This window comes from Hyaena hyaena, unplaced genomic scaffold, assembly GCF_003009895.1.
Source record: "Hyaena hyaena isolate Hyena2069 unplaced genomic scaffold, ASM300989v1 scaffold_787, whole genome shotgun sequence".
NCBI lineage: Eukaryota > Metazoa > Chordata > Mammalia > Carnivora > Hyaenidae > Hyaena > Hyaena hyaena.
The window spans coordinates 702,484-718,159 of record NW_024081417.1 but is presented as its reverse complement, the minus strand read 5'-3'; the positions used below and the strand labels follow the sequence as shown (position 1 = coordinate 718,159).

Here is a 15,676-nt window from a genome sequence, read left to right as displayed (position 1 = left end):
TTTCCTACCTTATCCCTCAGAATATAATAGTTATAACTTTTTTTTAAGTAGTTTATTGTCAAATTAGTTTCCACATAACACTCAGTGCTCATCCCCACATAGTTATAACTTTTTAAATACATATAAATCCCTGGCATAAGCAATTGATGCAGATTAATTCACTTAATCCTCAAAATGACGTCTAGAAGTAGGTTATTACCAAATCCATTTTATAAACTAGGAAACCAAGGCTCTTATTAGCCCAAAGACTAACAGTTAACCTTCAGAATCTAAATTCAAATTCAGCTGTGTACTTCAATCTTTAAATTGTGTTAACATTATACAGGAAAATATTTCAAGAAATTTTAGACAATAAACTTGAACATCAGCTTAATATGTAACCTAAAAGGTGAGGGTGTTAATACTCGTAACTGAAGTGTCTTCAATACAATATATTTAGCCTTGTCTATTTCACCTCTGACTGCAGAGGCAGCTGGAGCCATCAAGTGAATGGATTGGCTTCACTGCCACGTTGTGGCCTCTCCCCTCTATTCATCCTTCAGGCTGCCTAGCCAGCCAGTACCCTTATCCAACCGCAACTAAACTCCTGAGTCTGTTCCAAATGTACCCCTATATCCTCAATCCAATATCTCCACTTGAAAGTCTCAAATGCACCTTGAGCTCATATTCCAACATCCTCAATTTCAGTTAGTAGTCTTGCCATACAAACAAGTTTAGAATCCAGATTCAGCCTCTGGCCATGATACTCCACACACAGTGCCGAGAAACTGCCTCAAGTAAGTCGGCTCGCATGTCTGGGTGTGTGGGTGTCTCTCTTTTGTGATGAGTCCTAATGTTTTCTATCAAATACCAGTTTTCCATGCATCTTCTATCATGTCAGCATTCAGTGATAATCACTGGGTAGTTGACTGTACATGGTTAAACATTTGTACCCCACGTGTATTGCTATTTCTGCATTTATTAGTTAGAAATTCTAAAGAAGAATAATTTTCCAAAATCTATTCAGTTACCTCAAAATACAGTCTGTGCAGAAAAGGGAAGAAATAGCTTGATACCTTCGCTCTAATTTAGTTATTTTCAGAATAACTGTTTGAATCATTAACAACATCCTCAAACAATAACCAAATGCTTATCTCAGGGATAAGAGTCCCCCTTTGCACACGTGCTCGGACTGTGATCATAGTGGCCACTATCACAGCAGGAAGAAACACTGGGCAAGGGGCTCTTCTTTTTGGGTAAGACTAAGATTTTTAAATGAATTGTATCTGTCTTTGTTAGGGATGTTATAAGGAGACACTATAGACTGAGTGGCTTATACACAACAGAAATTTATTTCTCACAGGTCTGGAGGCTGGAAGTCCAAGATCAGGGTGCTGGCAGATTTGGTGTCTAGTGAGAGCTCACTTCCCAGTTCACAGACAGCCTTCTTGCTGTGTCCTCACATGGTGGAAGGGGCAAGGGAAATTTCTGGGGTCTCTTTTGTAAAGTACTAATTCCATTCATTAGAACAGAGCCCTCATTACCTAATCATTTCCCAAAGGTCCCATCTCCTAATACCATCATATTAAGCATTAGGTTTTCAGCTTATGAACTGAAGGGAACACAATCAATCAGACCATAGCAGTATCTGTGTCAGGAAATTCAGTTAGAAACATATGAGAGGAAAAACAGATAGGATTGCTGGGGTTTGAATACCAAGATGCAGGGAAGAATTTTGGCAAAATGCCACATCATCTGCTTCCTTGTGACATTCACCATCCATTTCCCTTGTCATGACCCTAGCTGAATGCTCTTGTTCCTTGTCCCTTGACTGCACATATCAAGCCCTAAAGTATTGACTATGAAGCTTTGATCAGCATATAGTCGAGGAGTGATAATATTTGTTGGCTGCCCAACTACTGAAAGCATACACCTCATGACTGACAGGCAGCATGTGTGTTCAGTGTTTCTTTGGGTTTCTGTTCTACTGAATGGAATCTGTAATATCTTGTCTTACTTTTAGGGAACATATATTTTTTTAAAAAATAGAAAGGGCAGAATAAATATAAGAATACTTGGATAATAAGCTTAAAATTATACTTTATGTCAAACCTCTCTCATTTTAGGTAAATTCAATCTCCTCTATTTGCTCCACATAAAATTTGAAGGAGCTCCATAAATTTATTTAAAAATGTAAAGAAAACAAAATTTTCACATTACCCCGTTTCAGGGACACATTTTCCTCTCCAATGTCCTAGTAATGGCCCCGTGTGAAGTCTTTTCTCTCTAGACCCTGAGTCAACTTACTGAAACTTACAAAGCGTACTCTCAAGTTTCAGTCGGAGTGTATTTGAAGAGCAACAAGATAATGTTTATTAGAAGCTGTGAGAAAGTACTTTGTATCTAAGTAGCATTATAACATTATGGTATCTTGTATTACTCCCCCATACGGTGAGTAAGTCCCCCTTGTGGAGTCCTTAAGAAACACTACAAAGCTATTGAAATTCTACTCTCAAGAGTATCTGAAATTAAAGGATCTGTAGCATTCAAAACTCCTAGAAGACGGAGGCACCACACCCCATACAGGGGGCCAGATGGAAGGCCAGATGGAGTAAGGCAACTGGCTCAATCAAGCAGGTGAGGAGCCCAGAAAGAGACAGGACTCCCAGGCAAGTCTCATTATTGGGAGTCAGTAGGGAGCATGCAAACGACAAAAGGGAATTTATTAATCCACTGGAATGTCGCTACGTCACAGGGGAGGACAAGAAAAGGAACTTATCACGCTGGTGTGCCTGCTCATGTGGGTGGGGTGCTGACAGCCTGTTTGTAGGGTGTTGAGGCAGCAGGAAAATGTGATTTTAAAAATTTACAATACAGTGTGCCCACTTGCCCCTTTAGGAGCTTGTAAAATTAAAAGATGCAGAAAACACAATTTGGGAAATTGTGGAAATTTGGGTGCGTCCCCTTTAGGAGTATCCGATGCCTCCCCCTTCTTCATCCCAGCCTCTGCAAGCCCTTTCCCGGTGCCCCTGCCTCTGGGCCCTTGGCTCCTAGAAAGAGTGGAGAATTGCCAGGAGGGGCCGGAGGCAGGACAAAAACTACATTACCCAGAAGGCCGTGCCACAGGCAGGGGGCGTTACTGGCCCGTGTTGGCAGAGGTAGGACTTCCGGCGTCGCGGGTAGACGGAGGCTAATGATGTGGCTGGTCGGTTCCCGCCGGTGGTGAGCTCTCAGCATCTCTTCGGGACCGAGCCGGGACGCCGGGGAGGGGCTCCACCCCCGCCTCTGTGGGACTTGGGGGAGGGTCGGCTGAGCCCGCGGGGACCCCCCGGCGTCCTCGCGCGGCCCCGCGGTCCCCACGGCCTGATGGCGGCGCGCGTGGACCCGGCGCAAGTGAGTGGACGAGCGGGGCGGCGGCGTGCTGTGCCTCAGTTTCCCGGCCCCGGGGTGGTTCTCGGCTCCGGAGGGCGGCCGGGGCCACGTGGGGAAGCGTCCGTTTCTGGCACCCAGCGGGACGCTGTGTGGAAGGGACAGGTGCGGCTTCTGGAATTGCCCTCGGTCCTTGCCGGGTGCGGAGGACGACTCGCACCCCCGAGACCTCACGGCGGGTTCCGGTGGCGCCCCTTCCCGAAGCCGTGACCTTGAGCGAGTCCCCCTGCGGCGCCGGGCATCTGTGCTCCCGGAGGTGAAGTAGTATTAACGGATCCGCGTCCCGGGTTGGGGGCCCTGGAAACCATACGTGAGTGGCGTGTGTCCCCCGGTGTCCAGCAGGGCCGCGGGAGTGTCGCTCTGGGGGCTCTTTCCACGGAGATGCCTCCTGAGCCTGTGTCGGTCGCGTAGGCTAGACCCGGCGGGAGTCCGACCCTTGCGCCCTCCGGCCTCTAGCGGGCTAGAGCCGGGGCGGAGAATGGGGGGACGAGTTTCTGGAATTGCTGCTGTGCTTGGGCGGAGAGGTGGAAGCGCAGGCTGAGCGCCAGGGCGGCCAAGGAACTTCTTTTTCCGTTTACAGCAAATGGAACCGGCTTTCCCCTGACAGCAGTGGAGCTGTTTTCTTCTTTAAGACATTCAGTTAGGTTTGAAAAGTTGAGTCCATCCACATGGTCAGTGATGACAGTGTGCAGGAGTGTGATGTCCCTTTGCACACACATGCACAAGGGGCTCTGGGGAGACTCTAGCGGTCGCCCCAAGTCCCCCCTTCATAGCCTAGACCGTTGTCAGCACTAGTCTTGTTCCCCCTCCGCAGGGCCCTCTCCTCACTTTTTCAGACCCAGCCTGAAGGAGGCCTTCCCTGTTGCCCTGTGTAAAGTACACTGTCATCTCATTCGTCTCCTTAACTCCATTTTCTTGTCTTGGGAATCTTTAGGGGCCTCAGACGTTGTCTTGCTGATTTTAGTTGCTTGTTTAGGATGTTTCCAGCCCCGGATCGTGAGCGCCTGTCGCTGCCCTATGCCAAGACCTAGAACGGCCTGGGCTTGTAAAAGGTACTCAGTAAAAGGTTGAATGAGTGAACGGGTCTCCCACTCAGGGGCTACCATCATACTTGTAGTAAATGCACACAAACTCCACCTTGGCCTTCCGGGCTGTGCTGGATCTGCCCCTGCGACACCTCGGTGCTCCTCCCTTCCCTTCTGGATGGTGCTGAGCTTGTCCAAGTCCTTCCTATTTTGCAGCCTTTGTACTTGCACTTCCTTCTTCCGGGGCCCCTGTCCCCAGGCCTCTGCAGGGCTGTCTCTCCTGTGCGTCAGTGTCACCTACTAGAAGAGCCTTTTCCTGGCTGTTTTAGTTCTGGCAGAGGTGCGCCTGGCCCCCACCTTCCTGTTTTCTGGGGACATCATCTTTTGCTGGATGTTCCAGTCCTTTCTCTGCTCCTTTAATGTGAGATTATGGGCTTTCTAGAGCTACCTAAGCTCCAGGCTGTGGGCCGTCACATGGACATGATAGTAGCATTTATGTTGTGGGCTGTGGGCGGGTTAGGAAAAGTCACAAAATGCATTGAACACATTCCGGCCTGGGCACTCCAGTGTCTGCATGTGAACCTTTTTGTTTTAGCTCTCGGAACTGCCTGGTGAAGTGGGAGTGATTATGGTATCGATGTGGAAACCAAGGCTTAGAGAAATGATGTGATGTCCTCCCCTTGGTCACAGCTGGCAAGTGTCAGATTCGGTCCCTGGGAGTCTGGGTCCAGAACAAGGGACTTTTAGTCACTTTACCTGAGTGGTAAAAGCTCTCTGCTGGGGGGCGGGCACAGGGGAGGACCAGGGAGCCTCAGCTACTATTGCTGTGGTTCTCATTGTTGGAATTACCAGCATGATCCTTTTCCCTGTTCCTCGCATGTCCCAGATCACTTACTGCCCCTACAGTCCTTAGGAACACCACCGTCTGTCATCTCCAGCGGCTTCTCCAGGGGAGGCTTTTCTCTCAGCCATAACTGCATTATGTACAAAGGCTGCCTCTACCTCCGCCTTGAGCCCAGCACAGAGCTCTGCCCTCAGGAGGCCTCAGTGATTCAGGCCTGGGTCTCTCTGCACCTTCACCAACAAGTGAGTAACAGGGTCTGACTGCATCCAACAGCACAAGACCAATGCCACTACCTCTGTTTGGCTTCCCAGGTTTTGGTTACCTTTAAGGATGTAGCTGTGACCTTCACCCAGGAAGAGTGGGGACAGCTGGAACTGGACCAGAGGGCCCTGTACCAGGAGGTGATGCTGGAGACCTGCGGGCTTCTGGTCTCCCTGGGTAAGGACTCACCTCTCACTCCTGTGGGGCACCCCGACTTCGGCTCAGGTCATGATCTCATTGTTTTTCAGTTTGAGCCTCACATGAGGCTCTGTGCTGACAGCTCAGAGCCTGGAGCCTGCTTCAGATTCTGTTTCCCTCTCACTCTCTACCCTTCCCCCACTTGCACTCTGTCTCTCTCTCTCAAAAATAAAATAAAAACACAAGAGGGGCGCCTGGGTGGCTTAGTCGGTTAAGCGTCCGACTTTCGCTTAGGTCATGATCTTGCGGTTCGTGGGTTCGAGCCCCGTGTTGGGCTCTGTGCTGACTGCCAGCTCAGAGCCTGGAGCCTGTTTCAGTCTGTGACTCCCTCTCTCTCGGACCCTCCCCTGCTCACGCTGTCTCTCTCTCTCTCTCTCCTAGAAATAAATAAAAACTTTAAAAAAAAAAAAAAAAAGCAGCAAGTGGCTCCAACTGAGACTTGAAGCTTGGAGGGGAGGTCAAGGAGGGTTTCCAGGTGGAGGAACCAGTATAAGAAAAGGCCCTGGGGTGAGAGAAAGAGGCGAGCCAAAGGAACATCTGGCTCACCTTTTCGCCAGCCCCTCTGTGAGCTCAGCACCCTGCACATAGCACACACCAGACCTGAGACCTGTCCCCATGAGTCCTGGGCTCACGATCAGAATCTGCCAGTTGAAACTTCAGTGGGTCCTGGTACCTCAGTCACTGGACTTCTGTGCAGAACCCGCCTGTCTCTGTGGAGATGTATCTGCTGCACGTGACAAGACCAGCTTAAACTGCCTTCCCCTGAGGAAAGTTCCCAACTCACCTACCGACAAGCCCCAGGGTGGGACTGGCCTGGTCTGGAGGATGCCCCTTCACCACTCCTTCCTCAGTGATGTGAAGGTGTTCTCCGCTCCTCTCCCCAGACCAGGCATCTCCCTGTTCCTCAGGCTTGCCCCCTTGTGGCCTGTGGGGTGCTGCAGCCTCGCCTCGTGGAATAAGGGTTTGGTCCTCAGAATGGGCATCCAGCTCAGGTTACCTGCCTGCCTCAGATTATCAGTGCTCAGGGATGCCATTCCCTGACTTCTAGCCCCTCGGCTTTCAGTGCCCCCTGGGCAGCCTCTGGGGAGAGATCCTCAGATAGGTCGCTAGGCCTCACCCCAATAAATTGTGTTCCTTTTGGCTTGAGGTCAGAATCGAGCACTCCTAGGGGCGCCTGGGTGGCTTAGTCGGTTGAGCGTCCGACTTTCGCTTGGGTCATGATCTCGCGGTTCGTGGGTTCGAGCCCCGCGTCGGGCTCTGTGCTGACTGCCAGCTCAGAGCCTGGAGCCTATTTCAGTCTGTGACTCCCTCTCTCTCTGACCCTCCCCTGCTCACGCTGCTCTCTCTCTCTCTCCTAGAAATAAATAAAAAATATTAAAAAAAAAAAAAAAAAAAAAAAAAAAGAATCGAGCACTCCTAGATGGTTCCAAAGCACCTAGGTTTGAGAACCAGTGACTTAGATGAATTACAGAATCCCTTCTGGAAGGAGGGGCTCACTTTCCCAGGGTCCCATGTCTATGTGTGAAAGCGGTGTGCCCCCAAGTAGGGTTGGCTTCCGCCGACGAAGTTCAAGGACGCTGGTGTTGTACAGAGACAGCAGCACCCTCTATAGTAGTTGCAGCCCAGGAAAGGGACCTGTGTGTAGGTTGGCACATTCTTCACGTCAGTAGTAGCTTCACTCGGGTCTTTTCCCTGTCATTAAGTCCCAGGCCAGATGGAGACATTGCTTTCTTCTCATACACCAGGGCTTGTTTCTTTCTCTGTCCACAGGGCACTCAGTCCCCAGAGCAGAGCTGACCCACCTGCTGAAGCATGGGCGGGAGCTGTGGACTGGGGAGAGAGGCCTCTCACGGAGCACCTGCCCAGGTAGGAGCAGGGAGCTGTGCAGGGCGGGGAGAGGTGGGGGTTCCTGGCAGCCTCCAGCATGCAAGGGACCAGTGCCTCTGCACCCGTGTGAGACTCTCTGTGACCTCCTGGGGGTTCGGGTGGTTTCTCACATCCAGGTGTCGCATTGCATCTGCAGGCCGGCTCGGACGCCCAGCATTATTTAGAGACCTGGTGCTGGATGTCAGCGTGTAGGTTTAGGTGTGCTCTCTGGTCTAATCCAGCTGGTGGAAGGGAGATGCAGGGGGAAGGGAAGAAGGCACATCCACAGACACCCCAAGGTCACTTCCACCCATGCTCCCTGGAAGAGAAGTAGGCATCTGGCCACACCTGGATGCTCAAGCCTGGGGGGTGCTTAGCTGCGCGTGCCTGCGGAGAAGAGCCAGCGTACTTGGTTTGTATCCTGTCAGTCGGCTGTGCTCAGCCTACTTGGAAACTCAGGGTAACGACAGTTTCTGTGATTCCATTGTTTGAGGTTGTGGTGAGCCAGCATACCGTGCCTGGCCTGTGGAAGCGTCAATGGAAGTCAGGTTTTTTGTCTTTTGTCTTTTTTTTTTAAATAGTTTATTTTTTTAAATAGTTTGTTTTTTGTCTTTTGAATTAAAAATTTTTTTAAACATTTAAGGCTCTGAGCTGTCAGCACAGAGCTCTGCATGGGGCTTGAACTCAGGAACCATGAGATCATGACCTGAGCCAAAGTTGGACGCTTAACCAACTGAGCCCCCCAGAAGTCAGCTCTTGGTGTGTCCATGTAATTATAGTCCGAGTGGGTGACAGTGAGGTAACACATTTTTTTCTGATTCAAGGGACCTTTCTTACCCTTGAAAGTACTGTCTCTACTCTGCAAATTACACTTCACTTTGTATCCAACTGTCTCCCACCCTTCTCTCTCCTTTCATCCAGCCCCCTGTTTGTTCATCAGAAGCAGCCCCTTGCACTGGCTGGATCCTCCTACCTCTCTTGCCCTGAAAACCGCACGGTGACAGTGGGCCTTTTCAGCCCCACATCTGTGCCGTGGAGTAGCTGGGGCCGTCATGGTGAGGCGTGGCCTCCTCTCTGGCGGTCCTTCAGGCTTCTCAGCCAGCATGTCTTTGGCGGCCCTCCCAGCTCCTAGATCCACATCTCCGCTTAGTGTCTCAGAGGCATGTCGAGTCCATCAGGCCTTAGATACTCACCATCCTGTCCACTCTTCCCCATCCCGGGTCAGAGAGCGTCCTGCTATTCAAAGCAGGGTAGAAGCTGGAAATAGCACCTCAGCATCTCGGTCTCCTTCAGACCCAACATTGATCCCTCCCCGTTCCTGCCCGTTTGGCATGATCTGTGTCTGCCGAGTGTATCGCCCCCACTGCTCTAATTGGCTGCATCTCGAGCATCTAGTCCAGGTTTCCATCGTCTCTTGCTCGGATGATGCCAGAGCCTCTGGGCAGGTCTCCCTGCATCTGCCATGTGCCTCCGGGCAGCCCTTCCTCTCACACTGGCTCCTGCAGCCCCCCGGATGCCTTCCAGGGCTTCACCACTTCTGCTGTCACCAGGGTCTCAGCATATATTCTGCCTCGCGTTGGAAATGAAGGCTGTGTACTTCTGCTTCAGGCTCCTCAATCCAGAATGACTCATCGTGTCTGTCCCGCACCTACGGCTTCCTCGTCCTCTATAGAAGATCCTGTGCCTCTGGTCCTGGCCCGTTCCTCCCCGACAGCCTCGGCCATGCCTCTGCCTTCTCAGGAAGCTTGCTGCCTCACTTCCTTCCGGCCTGGCTGCATCTTCATCGTCTGTCTGCTCCACATAACCATGTGCTCCGATTGTCTACACACAACAAACACAAGCGTTTGCAGATCAGGACTAGCTTGCGGCCAGTGTTGACGTACCTTATAAAGCCAGGTTTCTTGAAGGAGCCGTCTCATATGTATACACTTGACTTCCTTACCTTTTGCTTAAACTCTGCTTGGTCTTCTCTCCTTACTATCAGAAGTGTACGGTGATGTGCACAAGTCTTAAGAGTCAGGCTTAGGCTTTTGCATGTGTGCTAACTGAGGTATTCCTCACCCCAGTCCAGACTCGGAATATTTCCAGCAAACTAGCAGGCCCCTGTGCCCCATCCTTGAGATGGCTCCTCCTACAGTGGAAACCACTGTCCCCATGCTTTCACTGAAGATGGGTTTATCAGGGGCTTTCCCACCCCTTTTTGTACCTTGAACAACAGAAATTTGTTTTCTCACAGTTCTGGAAGCTAGAAGTCCGACATCGTGGTGTCAATGGTGTCGGCTTCTGCTGAGGCCCCTTTCCTTGACTTGTAGGGCAAGCTTTGCTTGTGTTTGAGGGTGTCCTTGCTGCCACCCTAATAGCCCAGTGCGGCAGTGAAAACAACAGCATATTAGGGTTCTCCAGAGAATCACAGCCAGGACGAGGTAGAATCAGGCCCAGAGGCGGAAGAGCTGATGTCGCGGCCTGAGTCGGAAGGTGTCTGGAGGCAGGATTCTTGCCCTCCCAGGGGAGCCCGGCCTTTTCTCTTAAGGCTTCAGGAGACTGGATGTGGCCCTCTTTCAAAGAGGCCCACTCTCTGAGAGAAAGATTATGGATGATCATCTTTCCTCAAAGTCTGTTGGCTTAAATGTTAATTACATCTTAAAAATACCTCAACTAGAACTGGTGGACTAGGCCTAACCAAGCTGATGTGTAAAGGTGACCGTCACAGAAGCTCAGGATAATGACCCACAGCAGAGTATACACACCGCATCAAGAATCGTGTCAAGCGCTTTATGGCATTTTCTTACTGAACCCTCACAACGGACTCCTGGTCTCTCAGATGAGGAAGCCACGCCTTGAAGAAGAAAGTAACTCATCCACCAAGATCACTCACTTGGTGGAGGTGGGGCTGGAACAATGGCTTCTGGCTCCAGAGCCCTGTTAACCACCATGTGATGCCTCCTAGCAGAGCAGAAGCTTGTCTTTTATACCGTTTGGCCCCGGGTGTCCCTCCATCCCTCCTCTTCTTCAGTCTTGATGCTCTTCCTTTGACTGTGATCCCCCTTTGCTAGTGGCCTCACCAAGGCCTCCGGGGCCCCTTTCTCCCTTTAGCTGTACTGCACTCTCCCAGGAGCGACTCTGCACGTGCTCCATCCGTTTCAATCCGTGCCCCCTCCCTCCTGCTCTCTGTGGCTTCTCCATTAGGACCTAGCTCGTGGGATACCTTCTCTGAGAAGATGACATCTTTTCCCTCCCAGTTCTGTTCAGTGCCACTTCCGTGTGCTCCTAGCACCAATGGACATCAATTCTTGGAGCAAATGATCAAAACTGTCCCCCATCCTCTCATCTGGATTGTGAGGAGGGGCCCCCACTCCCGACCCCCTGTCTCCTGGTCCGGCCTACCCTTGGGATTTTCCCTTTAATGGTGTCAAGAGTACAAGGACCAGAAGAGTCCTTAGAAACCCAGGTTCTAGAGATGTAAAACGCAGCCATTGTCAGTGGTGCTAGATCAGCCTCACTTGCCCCGAAGTGTTGATTTCGTCTCCTCTATACCGCAGCACTAAAAGTCCCCCTTTGTGTGTCGGATTCTCTCCAGGTGACAGTGCAAAACTTCGGACCAGAGACCCAAGCACTTCTCAGCTGGTTTTGTCTGCCGGAGCCTGGCTCCGGGAAAGCCTGGCCCAGGGACCTCCAAGGGACTCCAGCCTGGTGCAGACCAGGGATTGGGAAGGGCTTGTGGAAATGCAGAAAGGCCGACTGACGCCTGGGACAGATGCTCACGAGACCCACCGTGAGAGAATGAGCCATGAAGATGATGGTTTGGGGACAGAGGATAGCCTGCACTCCAGGGTCTTGCAAGAGAGAGTCTCCCCGGGAGAGGTGCTCCATGAACGTGACCCACAGGGACCAGGCAAAGGCCGCACGCTTCACGCGGGGAATGATCTCTACGAATGCAGGGAGTGTGGGAAAGGGTTTAACCGTAAGTGGTACCTTGTGCGGCATCAGCGGGTCCACACTGGAACAAAGCCCTATGAATGCAACGCGTGTGGCAAAGCCTTCAGCCAGAGCTCGACCCTGATCCGGCACTACCTCATCCACACCGGGGAGAAACCGTACACGTGCCCGGAGTGCGGGAAGGCCTTCAAACGCAGGTCCTACCTCGTGCAGCACCGCCCGGTCCACACCGGGGAGAAGCCCTACGAGTGCGCCCAGTGTCGCAAGGCCTTCACCCACCGCTCCACCTTCGTCCGGCACAGCCGGACCCACACTGGCGAGAAGCCCTTCGAGTGCAGGGAGTGCGAGAGGTCGTTCGGCCACCGGGCGCACCTGATCCAGCACTACGCCGTGCACACCGGGGCGAAGCCCTACGACTGCGCCGAGTGCGGCAAGGCCTTCCGCTGCGGCTCGGAGCTGGCGCAGCACCGGCGCGTGCACACGGGCGAGCGGCCGTTCGCGTGCGCGCAGTGCGGCAAGGCGTTCCACCGCAGCGCCCACCTGCTGCAGCACGCTGTGGTGCACGCGGCCGACGCCCCGCACCGCTGCGCCGACTGCGGCAAGGCCTTCAAGCGCCGCTCGCACCTCCTGCAGCACCGGCGCGTGCACCCCCGAGGCGGCCCCGCCGCCGGCGGATCCCCGCGGACAGAGCTGTGAGGGGACAGGTCACCCGCGGGCCTGCCCCGGTCAGGGACGCGCCGCGGAAGGACGTTCCTAACATAACGGCTGAGAGCCGCTGGCCAGAAGCAGCACCCTCCCTGCCGTCCGAGAACCCCTAACGAACAAGGGCAGCCGCGTCACTGTCGTTGCTGTGAGAAAACCCGTGACGCTCAGCACTCACTGTTAGGTCAGGGGTCGCTGGGAATCGTACACCGCGCGGGCCTTCTGGCGCCTGGTAGACGGATGCGGGAGACGGACAGTGGGTACTGTGCACTCACAAGGACGTCCCGCCACAGGTCTGCCCCTCGGTTGACCCTTAGAAAGCCGCTTCAGCATTACTTTTAAAAGAAGAATAAAAAGAAGGGGATGGAAACATACACTTCAAATGGGAGAAACAGATGTCTTTACAAACTTTCACATTTCCGTGCCAAACCTATTAAGCTTTTCATCAGATGGGGGAGTATTTGAGAGGAAGGGCCTCAGCCCTTTTTTTTTTTTTCTCTAAGTTTATTTTTATTTATTTTGAGAGACAGCAAGGGAGAGAGAGAGAGAGTCTCAAGCAGGCTCCACTCTGTCAGCCCAGAGCCCAACTTGAGGCTCGAACCCACAAACCATGAGATCACGACCTGAGCTGACATCAAGAGCTGGATGCTTAACGACTGACCACCCCGGCACCCCCAGCCCTTTGTTTTTATGTGTTCACTGCCACCCTGTGTCTGGAAAGTTTGGACGGTGAGGGCAGCTCTACAGACGTTTGCTGGAAGACTTTGTTCCAATCATCCTCACCCATGAGGAACGTCGTTCTTCTTGAGAAATGTGAAGGCTGAAACACAAGATACTTGAACTTAAAAGTTAGAATTCTGAAAATAACACCACATGCCACTTACACTCACATTGTCTGAGAGAAGGAATCCGCGTACACCGCGTACACTGTCACATTGAAATATGCTCCCCTCAAGAATGTTTACGGCTTCAGTATTTATAAGTAAAGCTTCTGTTCCTGTGGTTTTTAAATCCTCGACGTTCTCTCTCCCTCACTTTTTCTCGACTCCATTCTGCTCCTTTGTTTTCTTTCTTTTTCCCTGACGGTATGGTGGGGCCTTCTCAGGTGGGTCCTGGTGGTTTTGGGGTCTGAGGCCTCACGTCCCCTCCAGCTGTCTAGGGCTTGAATTGTAGCTAGAACCAGGGACATAAAACACACTGCTGGGGCAAATTCATGAGGACCCCAGGAAACAAATGCCCAAATATCCTCACTGTCTGATCTTATAAAGGGTTGTGTGAAGTTCTGCTACAAAATAAAGGGCCAGGGACTTTAACAGGACAGTCTGGGTGTGTACATGCCAGTGTTGGTTTGTGTGGGCTTCATGGTTGCCACCCCAGACTTCCTCCCTTGATGCTGGTATCAGATGTGGTCATTTGAAATTCATCCTGTGGACGTTCCTTCAGTTTTCAAGGCACACATGGTAACGTTAACAGTTTAAAAACTACAGGAGAACGTAGAATCATTTCCTCACTCAGAGCTGCTTCTGCACCTTTATAAGGCTACATGCACGGGTCACATTTTCACAGTGAGCACTCATGTATCTGTGGTCCATTGTACAAATGAACTTATTGATGAGTTAGTGAGGTCTAGTTTTTGTTTTCAGGATAGCATGCATAGTTTTCTGTTTTTCAGAAAGGAGAGCTGACTCTCGATCACCCCACCCACCCTCTGTCCTCTCTCTGGACGGTGGTATGTATTGTAGCCATGGCTGTCCTTGTGGCTGAGCATTGGGTTCAAGAGAGTTGGAGAAACCCCTCTGGAAACATCTTGGTTTTCATCAAAGGGTTCTTTGCATGCCTGCCCATGCAGGCTTTGTCTTTGTCCCAAAGCAGGAGCGATGTGTTTTCTACTAAATGAAGGAAATCTCAGGGTTTGTTCCTCAACTTCAAGGTCTTGCCATAGCGTCTTAACGTTCAGTGTGAGGACCTATTATATACTCGCCGCCACAACAGGCAGGGGTCTCCTGAAGGACCTCCATCCTTCGTTCACATGACCACATAGTATGTTCTGGGCACTCTGGGGTATGGGGCACCTGAGTGGCTGAGACAGGAGTCCTGTCCTTGAGCAGGGAGAGAGCTTAATGCCTAGTGTAGGTGAGCAGGGAATGCTGAAATCGAAAAAGAGAAGGAAGTTGAGCACATGGCTTTGCTGGATTCCTAATCACCTTGAACATTTGGTCTCCAAAATAGGATTTTTCTCCATTCTTGAGAGCTCTCTGGGTACTGGTCCTGATGGTAGGTGCTAGTGAATCAGTAAAGTTAGGATAAGTAGTAGAGTGGGTTCTTACAAATGGATAAGAAAGTTAAGGTGACATTTAGTGCTCTCAAAAATCACTTATTATGTATCTCGTGTGGGTCATGGACTTTCCTAGGTACATGAGATGCACAAAAAAACAAAAGGATTTTGCCCTTGTAGAACTTCTGGGTGAGGAGACAGCAATGTTCCTAAGTTCCAGAGCATGTCAGAAGGTGATGGGTTCGGGACAGTTGGGTGGCTCAGTCAGTTATGCACCCGATTTCGGCTCAGTTCATGATCGCACGGTTTGGGAGTTAGAGCCCTGCATCAGGCTCGGTGCTGCCAGCTCCGGGCCTGACGCCTGCTTCGAGCCTCTGTCTCCCTCTCTCTCTCTGCCCCTCCCACACTCACGCTCTCTCTCAGAAATAAAATAAATATTTAAAAAAAATTTTTAAAAGCTTTTCTTTCTTCTGAAATGAACTGAATATTCATATTGGACAATGAAATATGGAGATATTCTAAAACTGAGTAGGATCAAGATAGGCACACCAGATACACTAAACTGACCCACTAATTTCCTGGTGGGATCAATCCCCTGTAAATTCAGATGACAAATGTTCAAGTTTGGAAACTGAAGTGGTTGTTTCCTTAACACAAAAGAACCACTAAGACATATTAGACTTAATAACATAATCCAGGATACAGAAATATACTAGACCTATCAATGTAAATCAACACATTTCCTGTCTGTAGGAAATATATTTAAAAAAAAAAGCAATTAAAAAAAATTATCTTGTGCAGAGCCACCTGGGTGGCTCAGTTAAGCATCTACCTCTTCGCCTGGATGGCTCTGTCAAAAAAAAAAAAAAAAAAAAAAAAGCATCTACCTCTTGATTTTGGCTCAGGTCGTGCTATGATTTGTGGGTTCAAGCCCCACATCAGGCTCTGCTAACAGTATGGAGTCTGCTTGGGATTCTCTCTCCCTCTCTCCGCCCCTACCCTACTGGTGCACGTGTGTTCTCTCTTTCCCTCCCTCTCAAAATAAATAAAACTTTTTAAAAATTATCTTCTGCAAAGTTAATTGAAATATCATAAAACAACATTAAAACTAAGTAAGTGTAAATTGAAGTGAAATTAATAACTTTTAATAGGATCAGAATG

The 15,676-nt window shown here is 50.7% G+C and overlaps 1 protein-coding gene across 1 annotated transcript; it reads left to right on the top strand.

Moving 5' to 3' along the window:
* Nucleotides 1–3,183: 3,183 nt before the first annotated feature.
* Nucleotides 3,184–12,778, top strand: ZNF550 (zinc finger protein 550). Its single transcript, XM_039219010.1, has 4 exons — nt 3,184–3,372; nt 5,589–5,715; nt 7,507–7,602; nt 11,180–12,778. The coding sequence occupies exons 1-4, from the start codon at nt 3,346–3,348 to the stop codon at nt 12,232–12,234; spliced, it is 1,305 nt and encodes a 434-aa protein (XP_039074941.1). The 5' UTR covers nt 3,184–3,345; the 3' UTR covers nt 12,235–12,778.
* Nucleotides 12,779–15,676: the final 2,898 nt, after the last annotated feature.